This window comes from Eptatretus burgeri, chromosome 6, assembly GCF_056783735.1.
Source record: "Eptatretus burgeri isolate ZD-2024b chromosome 6, Ebu_testis_v1, whole genome shotgun sequence".
Taxonomy (NCBI): domain Eukaryota; kingdom Metazoa; phylum Chordata; class Myxini; order Myxiniformes; family Myxinidae; genus Eptatretus; species Eptatretus burgeri.
The window spans coordinates 3,708,014-3,721,806 of record NC_140966.1 but is presented as its reverse complement, the minus strand read 5'-3'; the positions used below and the strand labels follow the sequence as shown (position 1 = coordinate 3,721,806).

General features: G+C 43.1%; 1 protein-coding gene across 2 annotated transcripts in view; it reads right to left on the bottom strand.

The window, feature by feature from the left end:
• Positions 1–13,793, bottom strand: part of HIBCH (3-hydroxyisobutyryl-CoA hydrolase) — a 52,411-nt gene that overhangs the window by 20,581 nt on the left and 18,037 nt on the right. For both annotated transcript variants that reach the window (XM_085883726.1, XM_085883727.1), the window contains exons 3-5: positions 7,324–7,467; positions 2,496–2,580; positions 2,317–2,397 (exon numbers count right to left, since the gene is read on the bottom strand). In XM_085883726.1, the coding sequence (XP_085739852.1) occupies positions 2,317–2,397; positions 2,496–2,580; positions 7,324–7,467 (310 nt within the window). The remainder of the gene's footprint in view (positions 1–2,316; positions 2,398–2,495; positions 2,581–7,323; positions 7,468–13,793) is intronic.

The following is a 13,793-nucleotide window of genomic DNA, read 5'->3' as shown; positions in this document are numbered from 1 at the left end:
TTACGACGTAAAATCATGGCAGCATGCTCTCAGTGCAATGACGGTAGTAAAGTGGTATCTTACTATTCACAGCAACTTTTAAATCCCAAGTATCAAGTCAACCTTAAGGCCCGGTCACACCTTGACGTTTTATCCAACGTATGCCGATTTTTGATTTTTTTTTCTAAAACGCTGGCACACGTTGAATACGTTATGGGTAAGTTTTGATAACATTGAGAGCACGCTGAAAAACACTGCCATATGTCGTTGTACGTTGGCTTTAAACGTTGTACTTTTTGGTTGTCCTCAAATTTTTTCATGCTTGAAATTTCACGACGTATGCCGGCGTATGACTCACACGTTCCGCTACGCTGGCCACAAGTTGTATGCACGGTCTGCGATCGTTGACAGACGTCAACACATGCTACTTGTAAGTTAATCATAAGTTGAGACATGCCGAGGTAATGTTTAGCGTACCCGAAACTTATTTCTAACCTATGATTAACGTGTTGTTGGCACGTTACGCGTTCGATGCCACACGTCGACAGACGTTACTTTTAAGTTACTCATAGGCTGAAAGACGTCGGTATAATGGATCGTCCTTGCATCAGCGTCCACAGCCACGGCCAGGACACTTATTTGCAGCATTCTTCAAACTTTTCTTCGGCATGACGAGGATGTTCACACTTCGATGTCTAGCTTGGCTATGATTCCAATTGTCCATCGGCAGCGTCTATTTAAAATAGTCTAGTTTGAGCGTCTTAACACGTTCAGAAGAAACGCTTCAAATTTCCAAACCCCAGCATCAAAAAACAAAGGCGAGTGACAGCAATTTAAATCGTTCATTGTAAACAAGGAAAATAGCTGAGTGGTACCGTTTAAAAGTCGTTGACTGTAAAAAAAAAATCCAATTGTCCATCGGCAGCGTCTACTTTCAATAGTGGGGTTTGAGCGATTTAGCACGTTCAATAGAAACGATTAAAATTTCCGAGCGCCAGCATCAAAAAACAAAGGCGAGTGACAGCAATTTAAATCGTTCATTGTAAACAATGAAAATAGCTGAGTGGTACCGTTTAAAAGTCGTTGAGTGTAAAAAAAAATCCAATTGTTGAGCGCAAGCGTCTACTTTCAATAGTGGAGATGCAGCCATTTAAATCGTTGAGTTTATCATTTAAATCGTTAAATCGTTAAACGCAAGGACGATCCATCATAACCCACACCCTCCCCCTCACTCACCTACTACTGGCAACATGAACAAACTACTTCTAATACTGATACTAATACTGGTACTGATACTGATACTGTTACTGCTGACATGGACATAGACTCAAAAAGGACTCGAAAACACTGTTGGGTTCCCCTTTTATGAACAGCATTTTTTATATACCAATTCCCAAAACCGCTGGGAACACATCTTTATATGGCAGTTGTAAGCTAGAAACATGTTAATTTTTTTTTTTGTCAACCGCAAGACGTCATTGGAATACGTCTACATACGTCGATGTGTGTTGGGACTACGTAAAGAATTGGTTCAAAGCACGTCAAACATAAGTTAGAAATAAGTTTCGCGTAAAAAAGACATTACCGCGACGTGTTTCGACTTATGAGTAGCTTATAAGTAGCCTTTGTGGACGTGTGTAAGCGTCCGCATATTGTGTGTAAAACTTATCCCCATCGCATGCGGAACGTGTGTCATACGCCGAGTACGTCGTAAAATTTTGAACATGTTTAAAATTTCTTGACGTACTCTACTTACTACGACGTATGATAGCGTACTTTAGCGTTGTAGTCACGTATACCAAACTTACTCATACCGTATTTGACGTGCCCCAACGTTTTAGACACATTTTTCTTAGGTCGGCATACGCTGGCAAGATCGCCAAGGTGTGACCGTGATGTTGACACTTCCATTTCTACGGCAGTTATGATTCGAATCGTTGTGCGTCAGCCTTTTAATAGGCTACGTCACGACATCGTCGGCGATGCGTGCAACGCGCTATGCTGAAGTTAGACTATCGTTGGGCATCGGTTGTGTAGGCCGACAACAGGTTCAGCATTCGTTGGTATAAGTTATCTATAACACAACGAAACGTTCTGTGTCTGTTACCAATGCGTTATACATAAGACCAAGTCGTTATAAATACGTCCGAAACTTAAAAAAAAATCAAAAGTTCAACGTAAGCCAGCGTTTTAGATACATTTTAATACGTTGCCATCGCTGGCTAAAACGTCAAGGTGTGACCGGGCGTTTAGAAGGCTAAATTGTTATGATCAATGGACCCATTGGCTGAATACTCATCGTAAAGAAGTGTTCACAGTGGCAAGGTGGTGACTTACCAATCGCATAGTTTAACATGTATTCCTCACGGAAGAAATCTTGAGCGAGTCTGTGTTTCTGCTTCCCAGCTTCAACAACAGCTGAACATCACGAATGTCATGTTAGCTCAGTGGAAGCCCAAAATGAGATGGCAAAACTGTTGCACATTTAAATGGACCAATAAGAAAGCAATCCATACCCCTGATGTCTCCCCCTGCACAGAAAGCTTTCTCTCCTACACCTTTGACGACGATCAACGAGACATTCCGATTCGACTCCCACTCCTGAAAAGGCCAGAAATATCCAGGAATTCAATATAAAAAGGTCAAATGTTGAAACATGCACAACAAGTGTACCACGGCTGCATTTATAGCAAGTGTAATGAATGATAAACTTTATACATCTGTTTACTTGTTTTCAAGTGTTTAAAGCCAATGAAAATGTGCTGAACAAAGCTGTAACCTTACACAAGCAAACAAATAAATAAGCAAGCTTCTTGCATAAAATTTTGTGATGCAGCCTGTACCCTTTTGCACCATTGATAATAATAATAATCATGTGTGATATATTCAAATTCAGACATGAAGTTTCTTTGTTGAATAATAGTTTAAAGGCAAACAGGTTTCGATGTACAGGTGCAGTCAATGGAGCTATGCTTTTGCACATAGTACACGGGTGGTGAATCCACATATTTTTGCTATACAAGGATATAATAAGGAACTTGGATGCAGGAGGAGGCTGCTTGGCCCATGCCTGTGCTCCATAAATGCAACATTAATTAATTTCACTGGGGAGAGGTTGGGAAGGGGAGGAGTGTGGAGGGGAACTACATGGTGCAGGAACAGAGAGACATCAGTAGGGTGTATTTATTTTTATTTGGGAGAAGGTGTGGGGGTGGGGATAAAAGAGGTTGTAGGGCGAGGGTTGAAAAAACACCAACAGTACGTTCATTTTTGCAGCCTTTTCCGGAATTTCTCCTTTTTCATCTTGTTTACTTAAATTCTGTTTTTGTTTGCATTCCAATTTGTTCTTCCTCTATTTATATTATGTCTGTCAACCAAAAAAATTAATATATATATTTTTTAAATGCTTCCAAGCAAGCATTTGATCACATAATGTCACAGTGATCCTCATGTTTAAAGCTACGAAGCAGCTTTATTAACATTAGCTTTGTTTCGTCTAGCTGATGAGAACCTTAACTCTGGTAAGTTCATAACAGACTGATGCTGATGTAAAGCTGAGTGGCCACGACACAATGTGCTTTCAGATGCTGGTTACTCATCCTGACCTGTAAATATTACTTTAATAAACAGTACTTTATGGTAATTATTTACATAACATGAATATACAAGCTCCAATTTCAATATGTCCAGAGACTCATATCAGGGTTTCAATCAGGTCATGCAAAATAAAGACAGTCATACCTTGATTAATGCTGACTTGTTATAACTTAAAACGTTCTCATACATTCTCTCTGTCTGTCTCTCTGTCTCTCTGTCTCGGCGAATTTTGTTTAAACAAACAAAAAAATGATTAAAACCCATCAAGCAGTTCAAAAGTCCTGTGTGAAACCAGAAAACACGCACCAGTCTCGTCTTTCCCCTGAGCTGTGCGCCGAGCCAATGAGAACAGTGTGTGATGATCAGCACTCAGCCAATCAGCACCTCGCTCTCCCTGTTTGGAAAGCTCTCATGCTCATGTTCACAGCACCGTCGTGACTATTTGTCTATAATTTTGAGAGCTCAATTGACCTATCATGTCCGCAAAAGGATTGCAGATGATGGTGTTGGTAATGCTCCTCCCACCTCATTACCAACCTCTGTCTTATGCAGCTCCAACTGAATACATCGGTAATTACATACCGCTACTTAATGAAATTTTTTGAGGTCATCATCATTAAAATTATTGATTTTACGAGAAAATACAACCCGTCACTTCACTGACGGGAATATTAAGGGTTGGGGGGGGAGGAGAAGAAAAAGAGGGGGTGAGAGAGAAGGGAGGTGAGGGAGAGAGAGAAGGGAGGTGAGGGAGGGCAAAGTGAGGAGTGATTGGGAAGCGAGGAAGGGGGAGCGAGGAGGGCGTGAGGAAGGGGGGGCGAGGAGGGCGTGAGGAAGGGCGCGGGTGGAGAGAGAAACGCCTCACCACACGTCGCTATACACTCCAGGAGGGGGATTGGAGTGAGGAGGATGTTGGGAGAGGGGAGGGGGGAAGTGGTGAGGGGAACGGGCTGTTCTGGACTTGCGTTCAGTAGATGGGACTTGAGGGGGAAAGGCAGGGTTCGGGGTTCTCGACTTGCATTTGGTATTGGGACTTGAGGGGGTTCAACTTGCATTTGGTAAGTGGCTTTGAGGGAAATCAGGGGGGGGGGGCAGTCGGGGAGGGTAGGAGGGAGAGATGGTCCCATCTGCCATCATTAGTACAGGCTTGAACAAAATGGGTTACATTAAAACAGCACATTCAAACAAGTCATACTAAACACAACCCGGAGACGTTCATGGGAGGTGGAGAGGGGAGGGGCTTTGGGAGGAGGTAAGCGTGAGAGGAGGGGAAGGGAAGAAAGGAAGTTTTCCTTCAATCGTCGTAAAAGCCACGCCAGTGTTCGTGCCTATATTTAATTTCCGCACATGTGATGAGCTCCAGAATCTCTTAACATGAGCCGAATTTCCAAAATTTAACTGTGGAATTGATCCTCGCAGCAGTTCCAAGTTAATTTGTCCAAGTCACACATTCTTCGACACCCGTTCCTCTCCTCGACTTCCTGAGAGTTATACTGTGATGGAGGGTGCCATATAAAACCAGGCGGGAGCATTTAAAACCCATGTTATCTACCTGGCAAAGGCCTGACTGCATGTATGCATGCATGCTCACGCATGCAGTGACCTTTGCAACCCTCCGGTCAGCTCACTCCAAACCAGATTCATACATGCTACGCTCTGGGGAAACCGGTTTAAATTCAAGACTGAAGAGTCAGTTCATAACAGCCCCTCATACATGTTCCTCCAACCCCTCGCAGTCCATGCTAACTATGCACACACACCGGCAATATACTAATCCTTTCACTTGCACACGTGCATGGATTCTCACCAACATGCTCAACTTTGCACACACCCACTATGCACAGCACGTCCCATCCTGTGTGGCTAGGGCACTGCAGCACGTCCGCTCCCCATGTGCCGAAGCACGCGGTTCGCGAGACAGCCACATAATTACCACCACGGCGCCACACACCATGGGCCGGGTGCAAGTTTGGTCCACGCACGCGCGTGGAATCTGCGCGCCACACACACCCCTGTGGAGAGTCCCTTTACAAATCCCAATCAACCCATTTATAACCACATCCGTGTATGCTGCCTACAAACTGCTTTGTGCATGCAGCAACTGCCAACTATTAATGTATTGCAGAACTATAAATATATTTATGTTAATATTTTATCATGAAAGCAGATCGCACAAAGAGATGAAAAAAAGCAAACTGTGTTCGTAATTGCCGAAAAAAACAAAGGACCCCCTGTGGACTATCGCCATGGCTTGCAAAAGCATCTTGTGGAGTGCGGCGATCGTGCTGGTTTATTATTTCTGTTGCACTCAATGAAGTTCCAATCTCTGCACAATTCTTTATCTTTCCTTCATTGAATATAATCGTTCAAACAGGATAAAAAAAATTTAAGCTTTATGTTTTGTTTCAATAAATACACTTAGTTACAATAATCGCTAATTTGTTAAAATTTTCAGATTTCACTCCATATTATAGTCCACAAGATCAGATTCTCAAATCTGAAATAATATTTTTATTATATGCTTTAATTATTCTGTGAAAGTGGATAGTGCTTCCAAGGCAAGGCATGTTTGAATATACCGAATCAAAAATGACGGCTAAGATCTCCGCCCTTCAAGATCAAGGATAAGCCCTTCATGGAGGTAAGCTGTTAATCATCTTCAAAAGGGGTGTTTAAATTTACCCAAACACCCAATTTTCATTCATGCACTCCCTTGGAGTGCCCTTAGTATGCATGCAAAGTTTCAGACCACTGGGTTTCATGGGTTTGGCGTTATGTAGGACACACACACACACACACACACACACACACACACACACACACACACACACACACACACACACACACACACACACACACACACACACACACACACACACACACACACACACACACACACACACACACACATATAGATTTACAAATTGATTTATGAAGCCCTCATGTATCACGTATCGGTGAGCAATGGTGCTGACTGGCCGGAATTTCCATTGGAGCCATCTCATAATTACCACATGTAGCACTGTTTTGATTAGCGCTTGATTTTCAGGAATGCATCATGGGCGTTAAGCCTGTATTTCACTGGGCTGCGACAGCTCGCGACAAAATGCAAACGGGATTCTCCAAAATGTCTCGAAACGTTTGCGGTGGTTCTCAATTTCCTCACGCGAGTCGCAGGACGTCGCTTGAATTTTGAACATGTTCAAAAAACTTGTGCGACAAATTTTCTCTCAAAATAGTCGCAGAGTCGTCGCAGTTGTCTCGAACTGGTCTCGAACCCTTCTCAATTTAGTTTCCGTGAGTCAGAAGGTGCGACAAATGTGACAACTTTGTGAGGAATTGGCGACCTATGAAACTAAATTGTGACTGATTGGAGAAAAAAATGATAATCTGTCCTGGGACCCCTGAGAGTTTCGTAATTATATTGCAATTTGTTCTCAATGACGTGAGACATATGCAAATGTGAGATATTTGTGAGACATACGCAAAAATAAATTCAGTGTGATTCCAAGTGAAAATTATCGCTGTTTTATCGCAATTTGGTGTCTCCAACTAGTCGTGAGCTGTCGCAGCCCAGTGAGATACAGGCTTTAATCAAGGTAGGATGGTATTTCATAAATCTGAAAAATTTCAAGAGCGGCCACAGAAACATGAAGATGCAAAAAACAAACCTCGACTTATGAGAATGTGGCACACAATATTGTGTTCATAAATTATGAGGACATTTTGTACAAAGCAAACACAAACCTTGAGCTGGGGTAAGATCATACGTGCCATATTAAGGTTTAAGGCATTGAGAGCTTTGGGCCTGTTCAGCAGAATGATTCCTGCTGATCCCTCCTGGCTCAAAACCACTTCTGGTTCTGAAGTGGGGACAGTCCCAAACGATCGCTGCAGAAAATTGTGGGAGAATACAATGAACGGAATATAAAGGAGAGACATAACAACATTAAAATGCTTTCTCAAAATAACTGAATAACAACCTAGTCTGACAAACACCATATTGGAAGAAGGGGCAGAATGATGAGAAAGCTTAACAATAAAAACAAGTGGTGCCAGGCACAATAAATCCCACCCATTTAAAGCATAAATTTATTTTGTGGATCAAATTTAAATTTGATACATCCTTAACCTGAATGTTGATTACAAGGAATAGAATAAGGAATATTTTAGTCTTAGTTTGAAGTCAATTAAACCATTTTTGACAAAGTTATGAGCGAAAAACGATTTTGACCTTTTCCTGACCTTGACCTTATTGGACCCAAAAGTTAATGGGTCATCCAAGGTTCATTACCCACCTGTGGATACAATTTGACAGTGTTTGAGCCAGCCGGTTTCCCGTAAAGTTGTATTTTCGGAACCATGTTTTAGTTTCAATGGAAAATTTGTAATTTTGACCGATGACCATGACCCCCAAAACTTCGGACCCTACCGATCTTCACAAATATGCATTTTTCACTATAGGAATGGGTAGGAGTATAAGTGACAAATAGAATAAGGTTCACTATAAGCTTAGTTTGAAGTAAATCAGATCATTTTTGACAAAGTTATGAGCGAAAAACGATTTTGATCTTTTCGTGACCTTGACCTTGAGCTTTGATCCAATTGGACCCAAAAGTTAATGGGATCGTCCAAGGTTCATTGCCCACCTGTGGATTAAATTTGATAGTGTTTGCTAAAGCCGTTTTGCCGTAAAGTTGCTTACAGACAGACAGACAAACAAACCGGACGATTACAATATCCCGCTCCCTCCCTCCGGGGGGCAGGATAACAAGAAAGCATCTGAAAATGCAAAGCCCCTCCGCGTTGGCTTTATATTCGGACTTCTTCTTCTTCTTCTTCTTCTTCTTCTTCTTCTTTCGTATGCTAAACACGACGAAAACAGCTTAAACTAGAATGGCACTCTTAGACGTTGACCAATATGCCTCCGCTCACATAATAACATTATACATAGTTGTACCAAGTTTTATTTAAATCCCTTCAGCTGTTCTCAAGTATCATATTTTTACCTGACATGACATGACACGACATGACATTTGACCTTCTGATGCCAAAATCGAATCAGTTCATCTTTGCATCATAAAACGCTACCGGTCAAAAGTTTTATAACACCCCCATTTTTTCCAGTTTTTACTGAAATTTAACCAGTTTAATGTTTCAATGTACTTTGCAATTAAAGCATAGAACAAATAAGCAATTGCAGATAAAAAATAAATCATGGAATCGTTTTGTTGAACACAATTTAATCCAAATTTTTGACTCATCAAAGTAGCCTCCTTTTGCAGATATAACAGCTGAACATACTCGTGGCATTCTTTCGACAACGGAAATCAAATATTGTTCGGAAAGTTCTTCCCAACACTGTTGCAGTAGTTCCCACAAACGTGTTGTACTTGTTGGTTGCTTTGCTTTCACCCTTCTGTCCAGTGCATCCCAAACCAGCTCGATGGGGTTTAAGTCTGGAGACTGTGCTCGCCATTCCATGATTTGAAGCCTACCGTCATAGCCTGGAGATATTTTAGGTCGTTATCTTGCTGTGGAATGAACCCCAGACCAACTAGGCGTTGACCAGAGGGTATTGCATGGCGCTGCAAAATGCTGTGGTAAATATTTTTGTTCAGGGTGCCAGTCACAGTGGGGGGGGGCAGCTGGCAGACCTTGAGCACCATGCGGAAATATGGGGGAGGAGACATATCGCAGACAGAGCAAGGAGGGGGGGGCGAGACCAGAGAGGAGACGGTAGAAGACAGAAAGACCACCGACCTGCCTGTCGTGAGAGAGTGAGAGGCCCAAAGACTCAGCCTCACCGCAGGAGATACCAATGATCCTAAATGCCTTGGTTTCCACAGCGTGAAGCCAAGAAAGATGAGAGGTAGGAGCACCAGCCCAGAAGGGAGAGCAGTACTCCATCAGGCTCCGGACGAAAGCTTTGTATGTGGTCAGAAGCTCAGGTGGGCCGAGGAAGGACTTTGCACGATGAAGGATTCCCAGTCGGCGACTGGCTTTGGAAGTCGTCGAGTCAATATACGGTTGAACCCCACAAAAATTATAACAAAACGTTTTATTGTTTTAATAGGTCATGCTGCGTGCCAGAAAAAAAAGTCTCGGGTAATCTGACCCCGGTAAAGGGGTTAATTTGCATAGTTTCAAGATGGCCGCCAATGAAAATTTCAATGCACTACAAACTTTTTTTATTGTTGATTTTAGACCCTATAAATGTATTGGCAACAGATAGGAACATGGGGTTTCTGAATCAAATAAACAGTTCCATCCGCCTATGACGTATAATCGTATATGACATCATAGTTAAAAGATAAATGAGTATGCCATAGAAAATCTGTTGTTTTCTAATATGTAATGACATGTGATGCTGTCATTTAACTCCTTGACCTAGTTAAGCTGTCCCTTTCCTGTAATTACATAAATGGGACATCATCAATCCAAAAGAAATCTGTATGTATGCCACACAGCCTTAACATAAGCCATGCTCATTGTCACCCTAGATCATCTCAGCATTGTCATTGTCATCATTCTCATCCCCCAACATTTGATTGAAAGGGTTGCTACATGACTGCACTTGGCACTGTCCACAAGCTGATGTGCATGGTAGACCGTAGGTTCTACATGTGCAACGTTGAGTAATGCACCCGGTAGTGCAGTTGCAGTGAACTACCTTAAGCAAAGAGTCTGGTGCGGCATTCATTTCATTCATTACTGGGATGAACTGATTCTCCTCTGTTTTCCACCCCCAGTCTGTTGCTTCCAAATCTGCCTCTTCTCCCATCCATGTCATGATCTGGAAATACGTGCGGAGTGAATGGTGCTTAGTAGCCGCTTCAGTTGGCGGCAGACGCTCTGGGGTAACAAACGACACAGCCGATACCACTTTCTTTGTCAAGATGCTGTGGCGCAATGAAGTGAGAGTATCTGTTCCCTTTCCACCAAACACCTGGACCATTGCCTTGTAATCCAATCTCTACAACTGTATCTGTGCTTTGACCTAGTGTAGCAAATGCTTGGGGACACATGACCTCAAACCAGCATAACCTTTCATGACTTTCTGGAAGAGAGATTTCTTGCCAACCCCAAATATGCGCGGTCGTATCACATCCAGTAAAGGCATGTACGAACAGCATCATGGTAGATGCCTGGGATCCTAAGGGGCTCTTCAGTCTGTTTATGTGATACACTCTGCTTTGGTCCTGCGTCTTGTCAGATCGGAAGTACAAGTCCCGGTTGCCACCTTCAGCAAAATGGTGAAGCAGCAGAATAAGTAAGTCCCTATCTTCACCTATCAGTGTTGTTCACTGCAGCTGGGAAGCTCGTACTGCTGCTTGCACGATGGCGTAGTCTGCATCACCTGTTACGTTTATCACAGTGCACCCCTTTTCCTTTAGCCTTTGGCTAATGATGTTTATCAGTTCCTGCTTGTTGGAACCATGGGATAAGAACTCATCTTTTTTCCCCATGAATACGGTGTCTTCTGTGAAGTTGACTTTGGGATGATGTTTCTTTTGATAACGCAGGTGTGTGCTGTCCTTGATAGATGGTTCATCCGAATAACCGTCGAAGACAACAGTAGCTTTCCCGTAATTGCGGAGTACGAAGTCAGCATAGCCGTCAGCTATAGATCCGTATGTGCTCCCTTTCGTCCACTTAACGCGATGCATCAGTGGGCCACCATCCAACACATAGTGGTCCGTCTTGGGTACATCGTCCGACTCATCCTCGGTAGACAAACCTTTTGCATATTCATCTATTGCTCTCGCAAGCTGTGGCTTGTCCGCTTTCCTGACTATGTGCTTCGCCTCAAAGAGAGCTCGGGAAAATGGAGACAATTCATATTCAAGAATGTCCTCCAATGAGAGGTTCCCTGCCCGAGAAATGACAAGTAGCCTCTGAAACAGAAGAGCAGGGTCTATAGTAAGGTCGCCAGTAACCTGGACAGCAGATGAATCTCCCAGAGTTTTTGCTTTGTCCTTCCTTTTGCATGTGTAGGTGAAAACTGGTTGTCCAGTCAGCTTTTCAGCAACTTCTTTCCCCACTACCTGCAAGTTGTCGACATTCACTTCATCCTTGGCTACAACACCAGTGACAACATTTCTCAAGGCTGGATCATCCGAGAACGGATTGCATGACTGAAGTTTTTCTTGGATTTTTGATAGATCTGACTGGTCCCTCTCCATCCTGGACTTGGTGGCCTCCTTGTGCTGTTCACTCGATGTGTAAGTGCAATCATCGAATTCTTGCATGGCTACATTATATTCCGAACATATGGGGGGCGACAGTGTCCACAGGGCACGTTGCTCCTCCGTCATGCCACTGCCCCTGGTCAATCCACCAGTTGACTTGAGTGTTGCATAAGTGTCTGTTCGATAACAAGATCGGACCCAAGTCCAGCCCAGAACTGATCACTCCGGCGAACCACATGGTAGCCTTCCTGGTACTTGCTATATACTGCTGGATTGCTTGTCTCCAAATGGATGGCCCCCCCACCCCCCCCCAATAGTGCACTCATTTTAAAAACGTGGTGAATTTTTCTACAATTGGCTGCCCAAATATACTTCTGCTCAAGGGCGTGGCCACATGTGGTTTCCAATTACTTCCACATGATCTACATGTTAAAATTATACACGTTCTGTGTTAATCCCTACCTGGTCTTTGTGGTCTTACAAGGTTCTAATTCATTATCATCATGACAATGCTTTTGAAGGACATTGAAAAGGTGAATATCAGCAGTTCCAGAAATTATATTGTTTTAGTTGAAAGTCACAGATGGCAGCACAAGTGCATATGGGAGGCCTAAACAGCAGTTATTCATAATCACCTTGTGATCTTCTTGGTGGAGCTTTTTGTCTGTGCTCTTTCATCCTAAGAAAGGGGGTTAGCTTTCGGTTTTCGCTATGACGTCATAAACATCATAGTTACATCACAGTACGTCATAGGTGGGAGAAACTATGTTCATTTGATTCAGAAACCCCATGTTCCTATATGTTGCTAATACATTTAGAGGGTCTAAAATCAACCATAAAAAAGTTTGTATTACATTGAAATTTTCATTGGCAGCCATCTTGAAAATATGCAAATTAACCCCTTTACCGGGGTCAAATTACCCGAGACTTTTTTCCTGGCATGCAGCATGACCTATTAAAACATTTAAAACAATAAAACTTTTGTTGCGATTTTTTTGGGGTTAGGTGATACGGATCATATTTTGACTCGACTAAAGCCAGCTTAGAAGTGTGGCTTTCCCAGGAAAAATCATGGCAGATAGTGAGACCCAGAAGCATGAAAGAAAGGACTTCGTCCAGAAGATTGCTGAGAAAGTGGATGGGGGAGGGGGGGTTGCCAAATGGACCTTTCAGAGAGACATAGTGAGAGTGTGAAATTTTTCAGGATTGAGACATGTTCCATGTGTTGGACCAGTTTGTGATGTTATCCAGATCTGCAGTGAGCGAAGAAGCTGCTGCATGTCGGTCTGAGGGATGACAGATAGTATGGCAGAAGGTGGAGTCATCAGCAAAGAGATAAAGAGGATTTTCCAGTCAGAGAGATCATTGATGAAAACCATAAAAAGAACAGGGCCCAGAACGCTGCCTTGAGGAACTCCAGCCTGGACAGGAAGAGGGGATGACAGAACTCCATTTAGGGCCACATGTTGGCTGCGACAGGAGAGGAAATCTGCGAGCCATGAGTGGAGATGGCCTTGGATACCATGGGAAGAGAGTTTGGTGAGCAGGGCAGGGTGCCAGACGGTGTAAAAAGCACGCGATATGTCTAGGGATATGGATCTGATTTCATGTCTGGCATCGAGTTCTCTCTCATGTCTGGCTACTTCTCCCTTAACAATGGATGGGGGTCCTGAATCTCAAGCAAGACGTCAGATCTGCCTCTCTGGACAATCTCTCAGGGATTTGACACAGTTGTGGCAGAGTGGCACACAGCTCTGCTTGTCAATCTATTTGCAAGTGGAATGCAAGGCCACCTTCTTTCCCACCAACTTGATCTACTCACAGAGTCAGCACATCGCTCTAAACATAATCTTCTCATCTCTCACATTCATCACTTTTGCAATCAACCACCAAAATAGTTCAGTCTCTCAAATTTCTGGGCCTCACCATCAGCTAAGACCTATCTTGGGCAGATCATATAATCAAAGCTGACCTGAAAATCCAGCCACCGACTGGGCATCCTCCATCATGTCAAGTCTTTCCTTA